Source organism: Sorex araneus, chromosome 2 (assembly GCF_027595985.1).
Source record: "Sorex araneus isolate mSorAra2 chromosome 2, mSorAra2.pri, whole genome shotgun sequence".
In the NCBI taxonomy this organism is placed as follows: Eukaryota; Metazoa; Chordata; class Mammalia; order Eulipotyphla; family Soricidae; genus Sorex; species Sorex araneus.
In genome coordinates this window covers 259,842,998-259,868,655 of record NC_073303.1, presented here as the reverse complement: position 1 = coordinate 259,868,655, position 25,658 = coordinate 259,842,998, and the positions used below count along the sequence as shown (strand labels likewise).

General features: G+C 45.3%; 1 protein-coding gene across 1 annotated transcript in view; it reads right to left on the bottom strand.

The window, feature by feature from the left end:
• DOCK2 (dedicator of cytokinesis 2) overlaps positions 1–25,658 on the bottom strand; it is a 400,138-nt gene that overhangs the window by 307,481 nt on the left and 66,999 nt on the right. Inside the window, exons 15-22 of the mRNA XM_004611557.2 lie at positions 24,286–24,384; positions 21,820–21,892; positions 21,605–21,708; positions 19,049–19,232; positions 18,815–18,912; positions 15,115–15,204; positions 13,438–13,538; positions 12,300–12,434 (exon numbers count right to left, since the gene is read on the bottom strand). Coding sequence (XP_004611614.2) covers positions 12,300–12,434; positions 13,438–13,538; positions 15,115–15,204; positions 18,815–18,912; positions 19,049–19,232; positions 21,605–21,708; positions 21,820–21,892; positions 24,286–24,384 — 884 coding nt within the window. The remainder of the gene's footprint in view (positions 1–12,299; positions 12,435–13,437; positions 13,539–15,114; positions 15,205–18,814; positions 18,913–19,048; positions 19,233–21,604; positions 21,709–21,819; positions 21,893–24,285; positions 24,385–25,658) is intronic.

Genomic DNA, 25,658 nt, shown 5'->3' with positions numbered 1-25,658 from the left:
AAAGCAAAATAAAGCAAGTAAATGGTTGGAGGCACAGTTCTGGAACCCAGTGAAGAGATCAGTCTGAATTTCTGGGGTTTCTTCATAGAAGTGGTAGTCTGAACAATGAGCTTGGTTGAATTCATTCACTTCAGAAGTGGAGATTAAGTGAAAGTCCAACCTGAGCTTTTAAGACCTCCAAAGGGTGAGAAATATGAGTAATACAAAGTTCTGTGGCTATAGAAAGCAAGAAAGTGGTCCAATAAGAGAGATCAATAGTATAAAATGCTATTAGGCATGCCATCTGGGATACTATCCGTTGTTAATCATAATAGTGTTATTCACTATAGTTTATTCACAAAATACTTTTGACTGTGGATTAGTGCTTTATTATTTTTTTACCCGGTGATAGGTAAAGCCCTCCCTCCAGAATGCCCACACGACAGGAAAGCAGATAGTAATAATGATACTATCTAGCCCAGCGCTTGATTCGGAAGGGCATTCTTCTGAGGAAATTTCAACAGCACATGAGTTTGCATCTCCGAACATATGCTCTAATAATTAAATAAATCTGCCACATAAGGTAATATTAGACTTTAGAGCCACATGTTAACAGGCAAGTGGGAAAGAATCTTAAGGGGAAAATAAAGAGATAATTGAAATGTACTATAATCATATGCTTGAAAGAAAATACAAACTTTCTAAAAACTGCAACCACAAAAACTGGTGGTGGCCAAAGAACAAAAGATGTTTTAAATAGTAAATGTTTGGGTTGGATGGATGGTTCAGTGGGCGGGTGGAGGCCCAGATTGGTTCCCGACACCCCAAACTCCCTCCAGCACCACCAACGGAGACCCTCAGGCATGAAGCCTGGAGCAATCCATGAGCCATGAGCCATGCTGGGTGTGGCTCCAAAATAAACACAAAAACTTCATTGTAGGTAGTAAATTCTTTGAGTTTAAACTAATACTTAGGGCATGTGCTGCCCAAGCTGTGTGGCCGAGCACATGTGGTGGTTGAGCACGGGTGTGGCCCGCATCTCCCCTCTTGAGACGTGGACTTTCATGCTTTCCTATCTAACGCCGGGGTGTGTGCAGGGGCTCTCTCCGCCTTGGAGAAGCCCACATTCTCTCTTGAGCGCGTTACTCTGTCTCTCTTACTACCCACTCTCCCATTTTTCTCTTCCTCCTTCCCTTCAAAAAATCCCCCAAATAAAATCTGTTTTACTCCAAAAAATAAAATTAAATAGAATAATACTTAGCAGAGTTGAAAGTTTGCAAGAAAAACTAAAAGCGTCACTCCATCATTGGAGGAAGCCAAAACTCCATCTGATTAGAGCATAGTTTGTGACAAATGTATCTCATATGAAGTGGCCAAGGAGAGGAAGGAGAGGGTCTAGGAAACATACCATTTTTAATTTAATTTTTTTTTGTTTTGGGGGGATGCCATAGCTAATGATGCTGTGTGGCTACTCTCAGATCAGTGCTCACAGGTCACCCCTAATGGTGCTTGGGTGCTTAGAACCCAGGCTCCACCCCCACATTCAAAGTGTGTGCTCCAGCCCTTTGAGCCAACCTCCCCTGACTGCATATGAATTTTAAATACAGAACTACTAGAATCTAAAACACAAAGCTTTTGCCGTAGGATATGCACTCTCTTTGGAGGCCTGTCCAGCTTTATGTCATTGACCCAAGGACTGGTAATCCAGGGACTGTCCCTTACTATGCTGCCCAAGGCTTCCCTGTACAGCTACCACTAAACTCAGCTTCAGTGTCCTCGAAGCTGAGAGCCCAAGTAGCCACCCAGAATCCATCTGTGTGGTACATGGTACGAGCCCTTTCGGCCATCACACGTGCAGGGTTCTGAGGTCAGTGTCTCGCGAGGACACTGAACAAACTCCAGTTAGAATAAGCTCCGCACCGCAGGCTTCTCCTCTCTCCAAATTCTTCTCCTTCCTTTCCTTGCATAAGTCTCGCTCCACTGGTCTTCCCCCGCCTTCGGAAAGCTTCAAATTCTTTCTTATTTGAGAGGCTGGCCTGGCCCTCCCTGAAGGCAAGGATGCCCTTGTCCTCCTCTCCTTCCCTTCCTTCAGTCGGCTGCCTCATCCCGTCCTTCACATCTCAGTTAAACGGTCACTTCTTCCAAATCCTCACAGGATCTCTGTGAGGAAACCCCCACGTCACGAGAGGACACCAAGACGCATGGAGCTGGTGACAGGGATTCTCCATCACTCTGCTGAACCACTTTCCCAAGGCTGTTGTGGTTTCCCTGCTGTGGCTTGGTTTGCAAACCACTTGGTATGTTTGCCCTTTTTTTGGGGGGCGGGGGTAGGCAGCTGGCAATACTCAGGGTTTAGTCCTCGATCTGCAACTCTAGAATTATTCCTGGCAGTGCTCAGGGGACCATACTGGATGTTGGGGATCAAACCCAGGTTGGCCGCGTGCAAGGCAAGCACCCGACCCACTATACAATCTCTCCCGCCCCTAGTTAACTGATGTTTTTTGTCATTATGCCACAATATTATAGCCAGGAAATATGAAGGCAGGGCATATCTGATTTACAGCAGCATCCTAGCATTGAATTTGGCCAAAGATTAAGACTCAAAACAATGTTTATTGAATGTTTTTGAATGAATGTTTATTGAGTGAATGAGCAAACATGTCTGTGCAGCAAGCCACAGTGGGAGAGTCAACAGAGGGATAGCCAAACTAGTTTGGTGGCTTGAAGGACATTTGACTATACGAGCCTCATTACTAAGCCCTTGTCAATTTTCCATCCATCACAAAACATAATAAGCAGCGGGCACAGCCACTGAGCAATATACCATTTCCTATTAAGGAAACAAATTCTGTTTGAGGGGTAAAGGCATGGCTCAAACACATCTGAAGTATGACAACAAAGTACATCTAGCCTCGCTTCGGTTTGGCGTAAGGACAATGATGTGAGCTAGGTGAATTTTCGTCCTTTGGCAAACCGGACCCTTTATTATCCTGCAGGTTCATATCTAGTTAAAGAGGATTTGCAAAACACACTTCCCAAATCTACATATTTATTCAGTAAATTGATTTCCCACACAAGTCATTCTCTGAGGATCTGTCAACCTCAGCATTTGACAGAAACAGCCCATTCTTGTGCAAAAGCAAGGCTTCTGCCAGCAAGCAAGCTCTCAGACTTCTAACAAGGAGTTAGCAGAAAAGGAAACTGTCTACTGCTTCAACCTGAAAAGGAATGAATATCTTATGTCCTCTCTGCCTTTCCCTTAACCGTGTACAGCACAGAGAGTCTTGTTCTGCAAAATTAAGCCATTTAAAGGGACAAGGGAAGCAGACGAGACAAGTGCCTTACACTTTGCTCTGAGCTGAGTACAGGCCCACCCCAAAGTGTTTACCCTGCTGAGATCACACGAGAAACCACTAGGATTCTACCCTGGCAAAGGACAAGGCATGATGTAGGGGACTCACGTGCAGGTGGTGGGAGACTAATTGCACTGCAAAGCCTCGACCCCTGTGCACCCTGGGGGCCTCTGCTAGGTAAGATGCTAAGCTCTGGGGGAAGGACTGGCTAATTCACCAAAGGGCTCCTAACTGCAAACCCGCAGGCCGCTGGCGCTCCCTGGAGCTGCTGATATTGCTGACACTCCCTCCTTGAAATGTTCCCTTTCCTGGCTCCTGTAATCTTTCTGGCTTCCTTTCCCATGTTCCCCAGGGCTCTCTCCTCATTCATCTTTCCAATATGCTAGTCTCTGGGGTTTCATCCTGAGTTTTATAGCACTGTTCACCTTGTGCTATAGCTTCAAATACCTCTCTGGATCAATTTGTACCAAAAATATATCTCCATGCTCCACTCTCCTGAACTCCAAATCTATGTCTAACTGTCTGCTGTATTTCCACTGGGCTACCTATCAATAAACACCTCAAACTTTACATGTTCCAAAACAAACAGACCATGGCTTCCCCGCCCCTGTCCCCTACCACCAATATGCTGCTCCACCGTCTGAGTCACAATGCAGACTAGTGATGCGGGGAGGGGGAGGCAGGCAGACAGGCTAACCGTCAGGTCAGCTGACGGCACTCGCCTTCCATTCCACTCTCAACGTTCTCCAGGAGCTGGCATCTGGCCACCTCTAAACCCTTGTCTCCTTCCCCTCCTTCTGCAGCTTCACTCTGACTATCGTAGTTAAAGTCCTCTTGCCTGGGTTATTGCAATAGCTTCACTATTGATTTCCTGCCTCCAGCCTCTCCCTTCTCTGCTCCATCTTCTCCATACTCACCTTACTTCTGCAGTCATCTTTCAAAAACGTGAATCTAATCATGCTTATCCCCTACTTTGGAACGCCAACAGCTACCCTGCTGCCCCAAAGCAGGGGTTCCCAAACTGCTTCCGTGGAAAATAAACAGTTTATAGATAATCCTGATGCACTATTCTAATCACAATTCAAGTTGTTTATGAAGTTTACTTTCCCCATCTTTGGGGAAAAGAATTAACAAAATGTTTTTTTTTTACTTAATCCTAATGGATTAGTCTATACATCTGCCAGGGTGGTCTGAGGGAGGAAGGTGGGCATCTCTGCCAATTTCCCTTGGCTCTGGATGGAAACATGTCCCTAGTCTGATATTGAAGACATTTTTCAACCTTCAGCCCACCTCTCAGGGGGCTTTGTCCTACTCCCCCCAGCTCCCTGTACATGGCTTCCTCCAGGAGCCCCTCTGCTCCGCAAACACGCCCCTCCCGTAGGGACCACAACACAGTCCAAAGAACTAGGGATGGAGATCAGATCTTTCCCCACCCGTATCTGGCTAACTGGACTAGTTTCTTCCTGCTCTTTCTGGGTGTCACTCTCTCCTTTTGCTGAATTAATATCATCATCCCCATCCCCGAGCGCTAGTCGTGTTAGGGGGGGTACAGCAGAGCTGATGCAGGGGCGAGCAGACGAGCAAAGGCAGCAACGGCTGCTAAGAGTGACAGGAGTTAGCGGGAAGCTCTGTCACACACATTGCTCCCTCTACCTGGAATTCGGATTTGATTTTCTCGTTTCCCGTGGGCTGGCTTAGCTCTCGTCAGTGTCTAATATAAAAATCTCACCTCTGAGAAGAATTACTGATCATGCCAGACTGGACTGACGCGAACTTGCATGGCCCCTGAGAGTCCCTTGCAGGCCTCCACTGCCCACACACCTCCCTCACTGCTTCCTCCAGCAAAACACTCTTTCATTGCTGGCTCACCTTCCCATGAACACTGAAGAAAGGTCTTAGCACATATTATATTCTCAGTAAGAGTTTGTCAATATTTCCATACGCAAAGGGAAAAGAGAACTGGGAAAGTGCATGCATATGCACAATTTCATATTCAAATGCGCTACTTACTTAACAGTTTACAAAGTGCTTTTGCATGTGTGTAAGAAGCAGACTGTTAACTCCCCCTGTGCACTAAAGCAACCCATGAAGAAGATAGTAAATTAAACCGAACTGTTTGACAATATCCTTTGGATGACAGTTTTTCCTGATGCCAAGTTAATGTTATCATAGAATGATTCCATTAACTGCAATTGTGCAGTTTACTGAGCCATTACTGTCATCAAAAAGCAAAATTACATTCAAAACTGAAAACAGAGGCTTACATAGGAATAAATGTCATTAACATGCAAACAAATTACATGCAGGTGAAACAGAAATAGCAGTGTGACAGGCATTCTGGCCCGTGCTCTGCATAAACAGATAATTACATTTTAATATTTATTCATACGTGAACAACGAAAACAAATCTTACTGGCAAGTATCTTTGAGTTAAACTCCTATTTGTTTTAAAAGGCGGAGGCTTAAGTATTCTTTCTGACTGCAGGCTACAGTGGGCACTGCCTGAGTTTTATTCACACGATCTTGCTGCCCAAAGGCTAAACTAGTATATAATATTTCCATTATTATTGAAATTAAGCTGTTGGTAGGGTAAAGTGGGGACTGCGTGGGAGGGGACAGGCAGTGTACAGCTTGATGCAACGTAAAATGGCAGAAGAGCAGCAGCTCAGCGATGCTGACGGCAGTTCTGTTCGGCCCTGGGTACAGTTGGGTCAGAAGGGGGATCCCCTGCAGGTGCCAACTGTTCTCCTTTGCCGCCTGTGTTAATGGGGTGGCACTGTGAAGGCCACAGCTGTGTCCCTGGTCCCGGATAAGTGCTGGGGAGCAGGATGCGGTGGGAGGGGCTGCTGCTCCCATCAGCATGCTAAAGGCATTCATTTCCCTTTGCTCGTCTCCAAAGAGCGAGAGCTCACCCAGGCAAGGGTTGGATTTTCTTTGCCACTCCGTGGGAGGGTACAGGTTAAAGTTGCAGTTGCCGGGAGAGATTTCCTAAGAGCTCCTGCTCCAAACCAACATTTTCTTTAGGGAAACCCTTCTGCTTAGGGATGCTGCCATAGGATGCAGCACCTCAGCCTCAGGCCTTGTGCCTGCCCGCAGAATTCCAGCACCCAGCACGTAGACCCAGTGAGCACGGCAGCTCTCCCGCAGGGCGGCTTCTCCTTTGGCTAGCCACACTCCACACATGTATAGCCCAGAATAGGTTCCGGCTCTCAAATTTGCTTACTCAGATGAGGTAGGATATGAAATCTTGCTCTGCTAACTCTCAGCTGCCTGATCTCTGAATCCGTTTCAGCTTCCTTACTCATGAGATGGGGAGAAATGGCGAAACGCCACAGAGTGACCAAGAGTCTATTACAGGCCAGGGACCATTCTTGGGAGACATCACAGGACAGGGCAATCAACGTTGCCCACCCTCTGGAGCTACGGGTCCAGTAGGGAGGGGAAGTCAAGAAACACCTAATTCATTCTTAGACAGGACGTTCACAGATGATCGGTTCAATGGAGACAGAAATAAAAGACAAGAAGCCGAGTGAAAGGGAAAGGATCAGAAGTGCGAGAGAGGCAGGGGATAACATTTTTAAAAATTAAGTAGGACAGGGAAAGAGATGTTTGAGCAAAGGCACAGCAGCCAAGGTGAGGAAGTGATGGACCCCGCAGCTGGGCGATATGCAAAGGCACTTGCTTAGCAGAGAGTCGCAGCCACTGGGAGGGTGCCGCATGGCTGGCACAGAGGAGTGAGGAGCAGGAGGTGGTGAAGGTGGGAGTGCACCCCTTGTTCTTGTCGCCACTGGGTTTCTGTGTGCAATCTGGCAGAGACATTGTGTGCAATGTGCTTTGCAGGTAATGACAACCCTGGGCACTTACTATGCGACAGGCACGCCACTAAGTGCCCGGCATCCATTAGCTCGTTCTGTCTGCCTGACAACTCCGCGTGGGTATTTAGATGCGTCCTTGTTTACATACAGGGAAAAGTGAGGTTTAGGAAGACAACATCACTTTACCAAGGTCACAAACATTAGTGCATGGTGGAGGCAGGATTCAAATACAGAATCCAAACCCAAGCAACCACGTTCTGGGGAGAAGCCCAGTAGGGAGCGCTGACTTGGTCTCTTAGTCAAAGTGGGTGGAGACCTGTGTAGCATAAGAGGAATTTGTGGATGGCTCAGCAGTCCCAGGAGGCTGGCACTACAGAAAGACCAAGGGGGACGTCAAGTACAGCACAAACAGGCCTATACCAAGAGAAGAAGGCCTGATTCAAAAAAAAAAAAAGAGAGAGAGAGAGAAAGACAAAAGTGTGTGTGTGTGTGGGGGGGAAACAGAGCAAACACTGAGCAAGTGGGCACAGTGACCTAAGCAGGACAATCCAATGAGCCAGCAACACAAATAAATACAGTAGGTTGTATTTATTACTGTTCCAGTATTTCGTGGGGTCATAAAAATCCCTATACTGCAATCCACAAAAATTAGACATCTGGTAAAGTTGTCTAATCCTCTTAATAAACAGCAAAAAATGTTTAGGAGAGCATGAGCAGTAAGTCGGATTTTGAAGATGAGGGGACTGAGTGATAGTACAGTGGGTAGAGCACTTGCCTCGGACGCGGCTGACCTGGGTTCAATCCCCAGCACCCATACAGTCCCCTGAGGCTGCCAGGAATGACCCCTGAGTACAGAGCCAGGAGTAAGCCCTGAACACAGCTGGGGTGGCTCAAAAATTTAAAAAAATATATTTTGAGAATGAATTAAGACACTGGAACTTCCTCTTTCTAACTTAATGAGGTTTTAAAACAAGCAGCATTGCTATATCCCTTAGGTGAAAACATAGAACCATTAACACTGATTGTGTTGATCTTATAAGTACCAGATATGACATGGAGAACTTCCTACATGATCTCAATGCATACTCAAAACACTAAGAGCTGGTTTATTGACATTTATGGATGAGGAAACTGAAGCTCAGAGAGGCTTGAACAACCATAGAAGTGTGATTCTTTCCAAGGTCTGTCCAGTGTAAACAGTGACCACCCCGGAGCCAGCAGAAATTGGTACAGTGTGTATGAAACCATCAGTCCACACAGCCTCCCTTCCTCTACAAGGATCAGGAGTGGAAGGAGCAGAGATGAGTGGGCACAAATTCTCTTGCAGCATTGCGCTCTGGGCTTTCCCATCACAGAAGTGCTGCAGTCTTATTTCCATGCGCCTGGCCAGCAGGAGAGAAAGCTATTTAGTGCTCAGGCCATGGACCAGAGAAGCACGGGCTTCTCCAGACTCCGAGTGAGTCTTCAACTCAGAAACTTAGAGGATGAGCCCAGCTGGTTGTCTCAACTTCAAGATAAAAGGCCCTGCAAGGGATTTTTGTAAAAAAAAAACAAACAAACAAAAAAAAAAACCTCGATATTTGGAAGATAATCACTTCATCTCTTTCTGAACGTTCCTTACTCTACTCTATACCTCCCAGGGGCTCAGTCATTCTAGAAAGCCTAGTGGAAACTGGCCATATTTATGGCTATCTGGCATCCTTTCGACACACTTCCTGCAATTTAGGAATTTCTCAGACGTGGAAGCCTGCCTCTCTAAGACAGAAGCTGGAATCTTCTCTGTCAGCCTCGGGCTGCTGTGCTTAGACAGACGCGCCTCAGACTTACTCAAGAGCCAGTGACACCCCAGATGAAATGGCCACGTGGTAGCAATGAATAATCTTAACAGAAAATATTCAGTCCTTCTCAATAACTTCTCTTCTCCATCTCCCAACTGCATCTTGCATATTGATACAGGAAAATCCCTAGTGATTACAAATGCTCGTGTGCAGTATGTGCAGAGGGAAAAATGGCAAGGGAACAACTAATGGGAGCTAGATCAGCTGCAAAAAGTACAAAGGAATAACAGGAAACAGAAACACAATACCAGACAAAATAAGCCCTAAAAGCAATAATTATATTATGATTTCCAACCAGCTGGCTTAGAAATCTCAGAGCACTGAACTTCCTATTTTCTGGTTTTCCATGGACAATGCCCTCCTCAATAGGGAAACACGGCAATTGCTTCCCAATGTCCTTGGGCTACACAGAAGAGCAAATCTTTGCTCGAGACCCTAAAATGAAAAATACACTGGAGACCTGCCCTCCTCAGCGCGAGGAAAGACTTTTAAGACCCTCCTTGAAAGTCAGCCTCATTTCTGTGTATGAGGAAGGGTTCAAGATTAGACCTGGGTTACTTAAGAGACGTCTCTTAGGACCAAATGCACTCTCAGTACACCAAAGGCAACTTACCTAAAGGCATTGTATCAGTATCAATGATGTCCAACTGAATGGTAGTGGCGCCCCACACTGTGCCTCGGATACAGCAAGGAGGAACAAATAAGCAGGCTCAAGCAGCCAAAAGTCACTTAGAGCCTCGAGAGCACTGATTTTTACAGTGAAGGAAAAGCTAGGGGCTCTGCGAGATGACATCAGCCACAAGCAAAGACTGAAGAAAGCAAATATCCAAGTGCCCTTTGCCCCAGTGGAGGCAAGAGACTAAGAAGAAAAAAAGTAGAAGAGACAGAACAAGAAATCAGATAGGAAGTCAAGGAAGAAGAAATAAAGCAGAGGGGAGAGAGAAGGGCGGGGTGGAGATGGGGAGTTAACCGGACAAACCAAAAGGAAAATCTGAATCAGAAAATTTAAGGAATTGGAAAAAAATTCTCTTGAAGGTCTGAATTTCTCAGTTGGTAAGATAAAATATCAATAAAATCTCTCTCCTGGGGCCCACGAGAGAGTAGAGCAGGGAAGGCAAGCGCCTGCCCCGAGCAGCTCGGGCTCAACCCCCGGCAGCACATATGGTCCTTCACCCCCCACCCAGGGGTGACCCCTGAGCACAGAGCCAGGTGTACGCCTTGAGCACAGCCAGGTGTGGCCCCAAAAGCAAACCAACAAAATATTTCATGCCTGAAAATATGAAATTACAATGTTTGATTTCTTAAACTCTTCAAAAAAAAAAAAAACCCAAAACCTTAGAAATAGCCGCAGTTACCTCCTGCTGGTTTCCAAATGATTAACACGGATTCCTCAAACTTAAGAAAATACCCTGTGCCTGCAAGGGTATATACAGTCTCTGCTTTGACTGACAAACCCAAAGGACTCAAACAGACACCAGCATTTAAAATCATTTAAAAGGGGCTGGAGCATTTGCCTTGCTCCCGGGTTGAGTCCTCAGCATTCCATATGGTCCATATGGTCCCCTGAGCACTCTCAGGATGATTCCTAAGTGTTGAGCCAGGAGTAACCCCTGAGCACCGCGGGGTATGGCCTCAAGCCCCCTCCCCCCAAATAAATAAATAAAACCAAGTAATCTAAGAGACATGAGTTTTGTGTCATGGCACACAAGACTGATCTTTTTGTATTCATCACCTGAAATCTCAAAAAAAATGTATTAGGGAAATTTGAAAAAACCTACTCATTCCAGATACTTTCATGAGTATGAGACTTTCATAAGCCATCCATATTCATAATCACTCTGATTATCAGAGACTTCAAATCTGGGAAATCGTCTCTCCAACAAGTCATTGAGACGGCTCGTGACTCCAAAAGTGCTCTTATGACTGCAACTGCAGGACCTGCATATCCATTCCCCTGACTGTTAAGGACAAGCGAGGACCCTAAGGCTTCTTAAACTCACAGAAGAGGAACCTAAGGCTTTTACTAGTTTCCACATGAGAAAATTTGTCTTGGCGCTGAAGCCATAGTACAGCAGGTAAGATATTTCCGTTGCACGTGGCAGACCTGGGTTTGATCCCTGGCGCCCTGTAAGGTCCCCTGAACCCTGCCAAGAATGACACTTGGGAGCAGAGACGGGAGTAAGCCCTGAACATAGCTGCATGAGGCCCGGAGGTGGGGGGGGGGGGGAATGAAGAGGAAATTCATCTCAGAAGGCTAGCAAAAGAAAAAAAATAAAAAAGGTGCGGCGGACGGTGCAGGGGTAAAGAGAACCAAAATTGAGAGGTGTCAGGGTGAAGGGCAAAGAATTATTTGCCCCATTGAGTTTGAATGTTTGGGTCTAATTGGGGAGGAAAATCTCCCACATGGATTTTTCCAATAAGATGAAATAAAGTCTTATTCTCCCCAAGGTAGTTTGAGTTGCATATTCCTCACTTGCTCTGTAAAAATTTTCACTGACCATGTTTTCTGTATGCTGTCTCTGTATTTTGGGGAAGGGGAGGGGCTTTGAAGTAGTACTCAGGAGCCTGTGGGTCCCCCCTGGCAACTCTCAACCACTTGGGAGGGTGGTTCAATACTAGGGTCTGAAGACGTGGCTGGTCTCAAGACTCCCAGGGCTCCCCCAGCAGTGCTCAGTTACACGGTGCTTTTTCATTTTTCACCCATAGGCCAATGACATGCAAATCCAAACACCTGACTAACTTCGCTCTGTAATCGATGTGAACATAAGTTCTTCTTATCCAAATTGTATTTGATGATCAAAACCCTTCAGAATGGTTCCTGATCTTGGCAATGCATCAAACGTCAACTCTCTTAGGTGCTCGAACACCCATTCGCTTGTTGACCACGAGGGTCTCAAGGACAGACAGGCCAACTGCAAACACCAGCACATCTGTCATGCCCCACTCCCTGCAGACAACCAGTGCCAAGATCCCTGCCTGTCACCTTCCCACTCTCGACACTTCTATGATCGAATACCCATTGCTGAAAAGTTTCACTACCTCAAACCAAATGAAGAGTAATAGATGGAATTCCAGGGAACTTCAAATCACGAATCATGTTCATTGGAGAACATATAACTCCACAAATTGTTCATGTTTCCCCCAAAAATGACTAGGGGAACAATTGTCATCTACTAATAAGTCTATAAATTGAGTTTTTAAGTTGGTTGAGAACCGGCTATAATTCTCTAGGAGTTTCTCCAACAGTACAAATACTGTTATATCCCAAAGGAATTGCAGAGAAAATCAATCAAGCTTACACAAAAAGTACTCACTGTGAAAATAATGTCCTCGACCGAACAATGAACTTGAACACATATTCCAAAGCTTTCAGCGTTCTTAGGATTGGCTCACATTGCTCCCCTCTGCTCGAGGTATCCAAGTAAGTCTTCAGCACTGTCATCAGTTTTCTGAATAAGAAATTATATTTTCAAAGTTTATTTTTTCTTGCCCAGAGCATGGTAATTAATTTGCTCTTTAAATTATAAGATACAATCAAAGGTTAAAGGTTGTGATATTACTAAGCTCAGTCACTCACTGGCAACCATAAAAATAACTCTGCCTAAAAAGTACATTCAATACAAGGAGTGAATAAGTAATTTCTGCACATGAAAAGTCAGCGAAGAAAAATTAACAAGAAAAATAAAACTCTGACTAGGAAAACCGGTCACAATTCAGAACATGAGTGGGAATAATGACAGTAATAATGTCTTTTATGTCCTAAAAAATGTTCTTGTAATATCATTGGTCTCCCTTGCTTCGAACATTTCTATGTTTCTTATTACCAGAAGGCAGATTTTGAACCAGTTGTTTTGCTTTTAAAGGAGGTCAGATTAATTGTGTAGATGGAAAGGCACTTGCCTTACACACACCCAATCCCAGCACCCCATAAGTTTCCCTGAGCGTGGCTAAGAGCAATCTCTGAGCACAGAATTAGGAGTAAACCCTGAGCATCACCAAGGGTGGCCCCCAAACAAACAAAAAAAGGCCCTTTGAAATCCTTGCACCAGCAGTCTTCCCAGCATCATCTCTCATTATGTTGAATTCTCAGTTACTATATATTATACCCAAGCTGTAGTGAGCTCCTTAGGATGTGTGCTTTCTTCTCTCTAGCCTCAGAGCCCCAGTATCTATAAGTAGCTACTAAAGAGTTGACTGATCTAAAGAATAAGTGACAAAAAAAACTTCCAAGTGCTTCTTCTGCTGTTATAAAGTAAGTATTCATTCCAAATAAAATGTTTCCATATTTGAACTTAATCCATATAACATAGTCACAATTTCTGTTTTGTGGGAAATTGGAAACTTACACAGGCTAGTGCAAAAATGAAAAAAGCAACCATTTTATTTCATGACCTTGACATCCTAGTAGGAAAAGTAGGATATAATAAGAAATTCCCACATAAACTCACTTACTTGTAAGCCAAGGTGGCACTAAAATGCTGTTGAATGTAAGCCTCCAGAACTGTGTTAAAATGCTGGAATTTCCGGTCTGCAATGAGTCCTATTATGTAGATCTGAGGAAAGGCAAGAAATCAGTATTTGAGGGACAAGCAGTTCCTATTCACATGACATACCTTAATCCCCTTAAAACATTTTTGCCCAGACACAAGCAGCTCCTCCGTTCCTGAACGCTCATGATCCCGGAGGCTAACTAACTACTTTCGGCACCCAGCGGCTTCTTGCAGAAATGCCTCTAGACTGTGAACTAAGCTATGGCCCCATGCCGCCCTGGGAAGGAAAAGGGTTTTCTCTCTCTCAGCCCTTCCTTTCCCCGGCGGCATGGTGACCACCATCTTATAAGGCCCACTAAACAGAGGTATGAGCTTGCAATGATGCGACTTCTGGCAGAAATTTCTCTAAAGTACCAGAAATCCAAAACCACTGCCGTTCGACCTCATATGCTCTTCATTCTCAGCAATGGAAAACAAATTATCAGATGCCTTTTCGGCAGGTCTGATTGCTGGTGGAAAATTCCAAATAATAATAGTGAGTTTTCTGTTGAAATATTGAATGCAATCAAAGTAAAGAGAAAGTAAAGTGAAAATCATCAACCACACAGGCGGTGGAGGGGGGAGGTATACTGGGGTTCTTGGTGGTGGAACATGTGCACCAGTGAAGGGATGGATGTTTGATCATTGCATGACTGAGACTTAAGCCTGAAAGCTCTGTAACTTTTCACATGGTGAGTCAATAAAAGAAAAAAAAAGAAAGAAAAAAAAACTTTTGCCCAGGAATTAGCTCATTAACATAGTGTTTTCATTTTGATAGTGTCTCTCAAAAAATATCCCAAGAGGTCAACTACAGCTGTTATAAGAACAAGAGGTTTGTGGTAAAATAAAATTGACAAATCTAATATTATTATCATTAGATTTCACTCTTCATTACAGAACTTATTGGAGTCTTAGATGCATTATGAATCTCTAAAAGGATCATACAATGTTGAGTACTTCCCGAAACCATTTGGTCTAAGAACTATTTTGTCATGAGGCATCTTTCCTTGGGTTAACTTTCCAGAAGGCCATCTTGGGAAGCACTGCTTTAGGTTACACTTGTCTCCATGAACCTCTTTTAAAAAGAAAATGTCACTAACAAGGTCTTCATCGATTATGACTTTACTGATCATTGGTATACTAATACAAATATTTCATTTGCTTTGACATGACATTTATTTTAAAAATATGAGTTGAGACAGAGAGAAAAAATCCCTTGGGAAGATGGAATGAGGGAATACTGGGAAATTGTACCAATTTATATGTTCTGGGTAAGTTGAACATTTAGCTAGAGCTAAACATTTAGTAATAGCTCTGATATATTGGAGGCATGAGATAGTCCAAGATAAAAGAGTTAGAAAACATTTTATGTGCTTTAAAATCTGGCTTACGTGGAAAGCTGATTAAATCTCCAGTCTCGTTCATGTATTTTCAACCAGTGTTAATCTGACATCAACACTCAAAACAAGTGAAAGAAAGCAGAAGTTCTTTCCCTGGTCTGTTTGCTGGATTTCACAGGATTCATAAGATAGACTATACATTCTCACAGCAAGACATGCATTAATGTTTAATGTCATGGAGCTCTCGTCTCTTTTCTTACCAAAGCATCAAAGACGAGGATGTCATACTCATTACTTTGAGAATGCTCCATCATGATGTTGAAGAGGGCATCCAGAGTATCTTGGAGAAACTGGACAAAACGGTGAAGGTTATGTTAGGAAAGAGTGAAAATGACCCAAAGTCAGCCCTGAGTGTGCAGCCACAGGAAGGAAAGCATCCATCACCATTGCCGGGGCCAAAGACTCAGGGCACTCAACCCGCCCCTGGCGCCATCTTGCCGCACTCAGCAGTGAAGAATCCCGGCTGGTGGGCACCACACGCCAGAGAATGCTCCGGACCCCAAACTGAGCTGATAACACCCGGGTGCCCCAGATGGAGCAGGTGCAGTCTCCCTGCCTTCTCCAGGTGGAATCCCGGTGACACTGAGCTTCTACTAACATGGCTCCGGTATGTGGGGACCAGGACTATTTCTCCAAACCGCGTGACCGCGTGACCTTTCCTGATATACAAAAAGATGCTCAGGAAAGGCTCCTTCGCCCCTGAACAGCCATGATCCCAGAGGCACACAAATCAGTCTTGGAACGCAGCAGCTGCTGGCAGAAATGCTCCTGGACTGTGAACTAAGCTATGGCCCCATGCCACCCCGGGAGGGGAAGGGTTTTTGTCCCTAAGCCTTTTCCCCAATGGCGACCGCCACCTTTAAGAGCCAATTGGACAGAGAGGTAGGGGCTTGCAGTGATGGGGCATGTGGGAAATCTCGAGATGGGGGGGCACAATCGGTCTCTGCTCCTCACCCAAATGGGGCCCTGAGCAGCAGCTAGTGAATGGCTCCTTCGCCCCTGAACAGCCATGATCCCAGAGGCACACAAACCAATCTCGGAACGCATCGGCTGCTGGCAGAAATACTAAAATACCAGAATTCCAAAACCGCAACATCATATGCTCTTCATTATCAGCAATAGAAACAAATGATCTAATGATGCCTTTTCAGCAGGTCTCATTGTTGGGGGAAATTTTCAAATAATAATAGTGGGTTTTCTGTCGAAAATTGAATGTAATCAAAGTAAAGAGAGAGTAAAGTGAAAATCATCAGCCACACAGGCAGGGTCGGGGGTGTGGTGGGGGGGTATGCTGGGGTTCTTGGTGGTGGAACATGTGCACTGGTGAAGGGATGATTGATTAATTATTGTACGGCTGAAACTTAAACCTGAAAGCTTTCTAACTGTTCTCAAGATTATTCAATAATAAAAAAAAAGACTCAAGGCGCTATACACAAGGGGCAGAACTCCACTGAGTGTCCACCAAGAGCAGAGTGGATGGTGGTGAAGCAGACCGAGGTGGTGATTTTCTACTACAGAATTCTCCACAGCAACTGAAAAAATAAAAACTATTTTAAAACATGAAGTTCACGCTAACTCTGGTGAGCACTGTGTAGAGTAAGGTCTCAGGTATAAAAATACATGTCGTCACCTCTCTATTTTCATGAAAGTCAAGAAGAAGCGAATACCCATCTGTGATGGTGGGAGCATAGCAGCTGTCTCCAAGTATGCTGGCTGACAGAGCAGGGCTCCGGGGGACTCGACTGTAATGCCAAGTGCTCTGCTTCTTGATCTAGACACTAGGTACTAGAATGACTTCCATGAATCCCTCATTGACATTTGGGTGAACAATGTATTGCATGTGCAATGGTGGTTCAAACAGTTTCCACTATACAGCCTGCGTGTGTTATCTAAGTTTGTGTGTTTATACTCAGTGACATTCATTTAATGGCAAAATCATATTCTCAGAATATATCCTTGTGGTTAATGATACATGACTCTACAGGGACATATGCATCTATAAAATACATTAAACTGTCCTCTTAAGACAAGTGCTCCACACCTGCCATAGAGGCAGGCAGGGGTGGGGGGTGGGGGGTGATGGGAGGGAACCTGGGGACACTGGTGCTGGGAAATATACACTGGTGGAGGGATGGGTGTTGGAATACTGTATGACTGAAATCCAACCATGAACAGCTTTGAAAGAAAATTTAATTTTAAAAAAGATAAGTGCTCTAGGAGGATCACGCCATGGCTTGGAAGCCGATCTCACGTGCTGGGGGGAAAGACAGCTGGAATAGAGAAGGGACCATTAAGTAAACCATGGTTGCAGGGATCACTTGGGATGGTAGATGCGTTCTGAAAGTAGACTATGGACCAAACATGATGGCCGCTTAGTACCTGTACTGCAAACAGTAACACCCAAAGGAAGGTGAGAGTAAGAGGGAATGAGCCTGCCATGGAGGCAGGGGGCGGGAAGGGGTGGGGGTGGGAGGGGGGATAGTGGGAACATTGGTGGTGGAGAATGGGCACTGGTGGAAGGATAGGTACTTAAACATTGTTAGCCTGAAATGCAATCATGAAAGTTTGTAAGTCTGTAACTGTATCTCATGGTGATTCATTAAAATAAAAAAAAAAAACAGATAAGCGCTCCATATTTATTTTACTATAGGCATATTATACTTCAATAACAAATTCTTCATAAAAATATAAAAAGAATACAAAGAGAAACTATTACATTCCCCCCTCACGATGACTTTTCTAAGCCTCTCAAAGGTGACAGCTTTATGAAAGGATGTCTGGGGAATGTCTCTGATATTGCTGAAGCAAGCAGCGGTGGGTCAGAAGTGCACATTTAAAGCCCCGATGTAGAAATGTGGCCACTGCTTCTCGATAGATAGGCCAGTGACTAAAATCTCTCCCGCTTCCCTCCACAGGGGTGGTTAGAATTTTCTATATTCCTTCAAAACCCAGAGCTGCCATATAAAGACATTTAGCCTCAGAGTTTCTAGCTGTACCAAGTTTCTAATGAAACAAGATCCCCAGAGCCTCTGGGATGCACCTGCCCCCGGCCGGAGTCCTGGGAGGAGAGTGTCTTTAACTAAAGCTGCATTCACGCACCACATTCTACGCTGGCATAAGGGCGGAGCAGGGTCTGACATTTGCATTGTTTTCTGCTTATTTGACAGAAAATGTGATCTCTGGTGATTTCCCACTCTGAGATTTAATTCATCATGCTCCCCAAGCAGCAGGAATCTAGAATATTTATTTCTAACATACACATGTAGGTAGTACTAAAGAGTTAAACTACCATAGCAATTTATTGCAACAAGATAATTAATGGTATTTTTTGAACTTTGTATGTTTCGAATATTAGTTCAACTATTATGTTACATAAAAGATTATGCTTTTATGAATTTTAATTTTTTTATTGTGGGTCACACCCGGTGGTATTCAGGGCTTGCTTCTGTCTCTGCACTCAGGGATTACTGCTGGTGGAGCTCAGGAAACCACATGTGGTGCCAGCGATCAAACCCAACCTAACCATGTACAAGAGCAAGCATTATACCCTCCATACTATCTCTCCGGCCCAATGCTGAGTAATTTTAAGTACCATCTTGAATACTTACAACAACCAAATTACGTCCTATCCACAGTATTATTTCATGAAGTTGAGTACTGTGAGATCTGGATCTAGACCAGGCTAATCTACTTCCATAGACTGAAATAATCATACCGTTCAGTCACTTGATATTTATTCAGTGTCAGTGAACCAAATTCCCTACCCCAAATATCCCAGTAGAGATGGCTCATGTAATCTTGGGATGCTTTACTCCAATACTTCATTTCCCACTTGAAGCAACTCATGATTCAAAGCTTTGTCCCTGATGAATGAACACACACAGATGAAGTCCCACTGACCTTTACCACTTCCTCTCCATCCACAATCTTCAGTTTCTCTAAATTCTCCTGTAGCAGCTGAGGCTTCATACGCCACTTCAGCAAACCCAGCAAGCCCACTAAAAGAAGTTAGAGGAAAAACTACTGTTATTACCGGCCTAAACTGCTTGTATCAGGATGTTCCTTCATGCCCTTGCACAAACACACTTGCACACACATACATACACCAACACACACATCTCATGGCTTCAGTACCGTTCTGAGTAAGCTTTGTGGAGCACACCAAGGTGGAAATGGAGAACACGTCCCGTGAGCTGATGGACAGCCCCCCAGCACTGCTGGAGCTCCGACTTAACGTGCTTCCTTTGTTTTCTATGTGGTGTCGGTAAGAAGGAAGGGTCAGGTAGGCGCTGGCGTCTTCCATCTTCTTGCTGTCTCCCTGGAAAAAGCACCTTGGTAACGTCCCCGAGTCAATGGCCTACAACCCATGCTACACAGAGCTTGCAATGGCCAGACTGCACAGTGTGAAGGAGAGGGTCAGAAATAGTGAGAAAGGAAAATAGCTTGGGGGTCAGGGAGATATGTCTTGCATAGGCAAGGCCCCCAAGTTCAATGCCCAGCATCTTATAGTCCCCAAGAACCACTGCATGTAGCCCTGAAACCCAACAAGCACCATGATGTGTGCCCCTGGTGGCACTTGAGCAGCAGCCTGTCACTGGGCCCAAGCACTGAATGGCCTGATGTGATTGGCAGTGTATCACCAGGGGTGACCCCGAGTCCTCCTGGGATGTCCCCTCCTCCAGGAAGGAGTGAGGTGTATCAGAAAAAGCAATAAACATCAGTTGCAAAGCGCCACTTAACAATAAGATCTCAAGGCAAGATCTCAAGGTCACATTAACAAAATAAGGCTTGGTACCCGCAGTTTAGGCCAGTAATAACAACAGTTTTGCTTGTCTGAATTATTTTAGTGAGTTTGCTGGCATTGCTGAAGTCGCATATGAAGTTTCAACCAGTTTAAGACCCTGTGGATTTCATTAATGGCTCAGAAGGAACTAAAAACTCCCAGTCAGGTTATATGAATTCAACCTAATTTTTAAAATAACATACATCTAATATCTGCTTAAAAAAATTTTTTTAATTGAGTTACCATGAGATACACAGTTACAAAGTTGTTCACGATTGGGTTTCCATCATAGGATGTTCCAACACCCGTCCCTTCACCAGTGTCCATTTCCCACAACCACTGTCCCCAGTTTCTCTCCCACCCTGCCATCCTCTACCCCCACCTCACTCTCTCTCTCTCTCTCTCTGTCTGTCTTGTGCTGACAGGTTATCAAGCACATCTAATATAAATTTAAAGAAGAAATCAGTGAACTGTGGAAACAGTGCAATGAGCTAAGTGCATGTTACGCATGCAGGAGGCCCAAGTCCCATCTCCGGCTCCACTCTGTCCCCTGAAAATAGCCAAGAGTGAACCTAAGCACTCAGCCAGGAAGAGCTTCTGGGAACTGCCAGGGGAGGCCCGATGGCTTAGAATAACAAAGGTAACGGGGCAAGAAAGTACTGCTCTACCAGTCACACGTCCATGTGATCTTGGATACATTCTTGGCCTGTCTTGTGATTAGTCTAAGGTTAACAATATTACCTTCTTCCTAGAGATTTTGAGCACGCTAAAAGGTAGACTGCTAAGAGAGTGGTGGACACAGAAGTCCCTTGAAGGCACTGTGCAAGTTAACTTTACCTTGCACCAGAGGCCACACTAAATGCTTTACACATCTTAGTTCATGGAATATTAGCTTCACCATTGCTACTATTGTTGATACTTTGTCATATTCAGTTTACATTTGAGAAAACAGAGGCTTAAGGAAGGTGAACTGAGAACTGGTTGCAAATGGGCCTCTATCCCCAATGAATGTGGTCTGCTGGCGGTATAGTGACCTTCTAGTCAAGAACTACTTTGCTGTATCCTAAGTGTACAAACAAGCTGTGCAGAAGGAAGGAGGTATTCCTTACGAAGTTGGGGTGAGTCAGAGAAAAGTCTCACGTAAGTGCTTTGATGATGTGGTGTTTGATGAGGTGGTATTTTGACCCTAGTCAAAAGGGTGATTTCAAACTACAAGGAGAAAACTAAGATCAGGGTGAGATCCCTGTTCCTACCCCTTGCCACATCCTCTTTAAACAATGCATGATGTGCCCTCAGCCAGCTGCTGACAGAGTCCCCTTGCTGTCACAGAGGGGTCCTGAGAAAGCATGCAGTTCCACTCAAGGCAAACACCTCCTCACGAGTCAGAAACCTCCAAGAATCATGATGTCAACATAGCAATTTCTAAACATGGGTATTTCTTGCCATAAGCACCTGCTCTGGTCCTAAACAAAAAAGGAAACTGATATCCTAGGAGTATAGGAGAGAGTTTCGGATGTAGTCATCCACAAGATCAGGAATCCCAAGTTAATATTTTCCCATCAGCTGCAGTGAGGCCTGTCTCAAATGTTTCTTGTCATTCTCCCACACGGAGATCCTTGCAGACAGAGCTTCCCATCCTTCGGGGTGTAACAACCACCTTTTCTACTTACTGAAAGCGCCATGTATCTATCATTGTAATATTTACATGAACCGTGTCGCCTAATATTCCCCTGAGTATTCACTGAGGAACTAGAAGTCCAGAGAAGCTCCGAGGACACCTACAACCACAGAGCAGGTAAGTTCTGCCATGTGACTGTGACCCCGGCAGCAGCTCGGGAAGCAGTCCTGCCGGCTTCCCTGGGCTTCCTGTGCTCCCTGCCCCGGGAGGGAGTGCCAGCTGAGCCTACCTTCAGGACGACCAAGTCGTGGTATCCGTCCTGCAGAGTAGTGCCATCCTCCTTCATCAGCTTCACGTAGGACATGGCGAAATTCTTCTCTCCTTTATCTTTGGCTGGAAATAGCATTGTGAGGTCAAAAAAGAAGATGGTTTATGGACCACCCGTCTCCGCCACTCCTCGCACCTCAGGGCAGACAGAGAGAGGCCGACCCACTGGGTACTCACATTCCAGGGAGGACCGATGTCGAAACATGAATCGCAGGTGGATCCTCTGCATGTCCTCGATAGGGACAGCCACCTCAGAGGGGGAAACCAAAGCTCAGAAGACGAAGGGTTAAATGGCTCTCCCCACTACCCCCACCCCAAAATGCAGCCTGACCACTTAAGTGAGAGAGCTGCATGCTGATTTATTACCCATCCATCAAGCCTGATGAACTGTAAATAAATTACATAAGAACTAGCTATGAAGAGAAAATAAAGTACCAAATGTAATCCATTTGGCAAATTGCATTCCTAGCCAATGAAAAGAGGTCCGTAAATTAGAGTGGGGAAAAAATGACTCTCCCCAAATTGATATAAAAGTCACATAACTTTAGCACAAGATTTGATGCACTGCAAACTGCACAATGCACATTTCCCTTACACACTCCAGAGATTCTTGTCACTGCAGCAATGTTTATAGTAAAATAACAATGGTCATTAGGGGCTCTGCTTGAGGATTCTCATTTATGTAAATTAATAAATAATCCTTGGACCCAGTAATATTTAGGGAAATCCTCGGGCTCATTCCCACCCTTGATTTGGTCCACGTGCAGAGTGATGCTTAACCTTTGTGAGCTAAGGCTCCCTGGTCCTGCTGACGGATGGTTGGCTGGCACCCTTGATTCCGATGCTGGATCTGCTATGGGTTGCTCTACCTGAGCCTTAAAGATCTCTATGATGTAACTCAGAGCAGAGCAGAAAGGCTTAGAAAATCACGGCGATTTAAAGAGAAATGTTTATGTGCTACCCATAATTACTAAACCCCAAATGTGTAGACTTGGGGGCCCTTATTGCTCCATAAAATGAAATCTCAACCCAAAGAAATTGGTTTACCATTTCTTTGTGTGTTCAAGATAGAGCAGAGGAACTCAGACCCTCTTGGGTGGCTACCATCAATCTAGTAATTCACTTTTTCATGCATATTGAATAATTACTACATGCTATAATCATGTGAAGGTGTCAACATTCAGATGGGCTGGACACGTAATGCAATTTGGAGATGATTGCTGGACTAGAGCTGTTACCGACTAGATTCCACGAGATGTCAAAAGAACATCTGGCCGCCCACCTACAAGATGGTCAGACTTCTTCGTCAAGACCCTGAATGAACAGTTTGAGGCTCTTTGTGTTCCTGGAGCGAGCAGACACCATTGGGCTACACTAGCATGTGACAGATGTGTAGATGTTACTGGTGCCTGCTCGAGGAAATCAATGAGCAATGGGATGACAAGTGATACAAGTGATAATCATGTGACACACTGGCCCTGCTGATGTAAGGCAGAACCTCTGTACTCGAAGAGCTCATGGCCCACATGAACCAACTATCTGATCACACACATACTCATCAATTGTATGACCAGGACTAGCAAAGAGAAGTAAATGGAGTGCAAGATAGTACAGAGACAGAAAAACTGTTCAAGAGGCTTCTGATCCCAAAGTTGGATACTCTGAAAAGATTAAACAGAGGGAGACTGACTAAGGAAAAAAATAACACAGGAATACATGGGCGGAGAGATAGTGGAGCCTTACATGCAGCTGATTGACAGAGTTCAATCCCCAGCATTGCAAATGGTCATCCAAGCACTAACAGGAGTGATCACTGAGCACAGAGCCAGAAATGAGCCTGGAGCACTACTGGAGAAGGAAGGAAGGAAGGAAGGAAGGAAGGAAGGAAGGAAGGAAGGAAGGAAGGAAGGAAGGAAGGAAGGAAGGAAGGAAGGAAGGAAGGGAGGAGGGGGGAAGGAGGGAAGGAGGAAGGAAGGAAGGAAGGAAGGAAGAAGTAGGAAAGGAAGGAGGGAGGGAAGGAAGGAGGGAGGGAAGGAAGGAGGAAAGAAGGAAGGGAGAAGGGAAAAAATATCTTACAAGGCCTGAACCACTGAGGTCTGACCAGCTATCTTCAAAAGAGAAATTATGCAAATATCCTGAGTTCGGGTTCAGAGGAAGGGTTGAGTAAAGAACACTGCTAATTATAAGGCAGAAATATCTGAAGCTGGATCAACATTTGTTGTTCCATGAATTAATTCTGAACTCCTCTTCCAAGGCACTGTGTTCCCTTCTGCTCAGTGTGCCGATCCACTGATGTGAATATTTATTAGTAGTATACCCACTTCCATCTGGGGAGCCCACACAATAGCATTTCTCTCTGGAGCTAAGTGGCCTTTTAGTGCCTCAGGTTTGCTCGCGAACTCTGTCACTGCTCAGTACTGAGGGGGATGGCACAGCTGGATGGTCCGGGCACTGTGCACAGAGAACTCTGATAATCCCGTGGAGCTTAAGTCTGGGACAATCCAGGGGGATCAACGCATGTGTTAGGGCGCTAATGTGTCTATTCCCTGACACACCACCAGACACAGACTGGACAGGATGTGGCTTCAGAATCCACGCCATGCTAATGACATGAATGCCGCCGCAAGCTGCTATCATGATTACCTTGACTGTCTCCATCCAGCGTGGCTGTTTGACTTGGTAGTACACCACAGACCGATACTCGTTCATGGGCTTGTCTCCAGCCCCCACACAAATTGCATTCTGAACCAAGAGAAGGAAGAGAGAGAAATTACTACAGCATTCCCGTTTACCGGAGGGCCCCGGATAGTCCCGACTTCCCAGACTTTAGGACCCGGCCTCACGTGCTAGCTATCTGCTCGGGCCCTTCTGCATTACAGATTTATACATTCCCGTCCCCAGGCCTGAGAGTGACGGCTTAATGACAGAGGTTCTATTACTCGAGTTCTGGGAACACTCAAGTGTAGCAGGCACTGACGTGGCTACCCTATTTCAAGTGGCAACCAGTCTTGGAGGCAGCGCACACGGCCAGTCCTAATCCTCCTGAGTGTGGGTCCTCAACCTGAGTGCGCACCTTTACAGAGAGTCTCAGGTCAGACAAGCAGCAGCTCCGTCTGGGGGGATTTCTAAGGTTAATATGCCAAGAGACTGGCAGGAACTGGGCAAGGGGCGGTAGCCAGGGTTTCAGACAGACAATCCAAGTGGGGGTGTAGAGGGAGGTCATAGGTACAAAGTGTTTCCTGTGACCACGTTCAGGCCTGCAATCTGAGCATGAGTCAGCTCTGGGCCCTGCCATGTGGGCCAGTCTAGTGGCAGGAAAATAATATTGAACAATCAAATCACCAAACAATGTGGTATGATGACGGGCACATGAATCTTCTACGGAGGGGTCTGGAATCAGAACACGGCTTAGCCTGTGTCCTTCCCTCCGTCAGAGAGGATTGCTTGGAGATGGTTAGACCTGAGAGGATCTTAAACAAAGATTCTGAGCTGGTTCGGAGTAAATCTGTGGGAAGAACATTCTGAGCGGAGCCAGCAGAGTGGGCAAACAGCTGTAGATTCAGACCCATAGAAGACACTCACTCATTGCCTTAAAGCTCCCCCTTAGAGGAACAAGGACACATCTCCTCAGTGAGTTCACCATCCCCAAACTGTCCCGCTGTTCATTCTGGCTGTTTGATCACAAAACACTATCTAAATAAAGCAGGAGGAACCAGTACATGGTTCTTATACCAGACCAGCAGATTTTAATGCCAAATCTCAGAATTTGAGGGCCCCCGACTGCACAAACACGTGCCTCTAGGAATTTCGTGGTCGGATAGTCCCACGACTCTTACCAGGTTCCATCAGATTCCCCTGACCCAGGGCTAGTCACGCTGTGAGCCCTGGGAACTGGGCTAGCCCATAGGAAGGAGGGGTCCTGCCCCTCCCAAGGAAAATCCCCTGTTCAGCTCCAAGCTTTCAGGAGAGAATAAACTTGGTTTTCATATTGGCTGATGACACTTGCAGCCAAATCC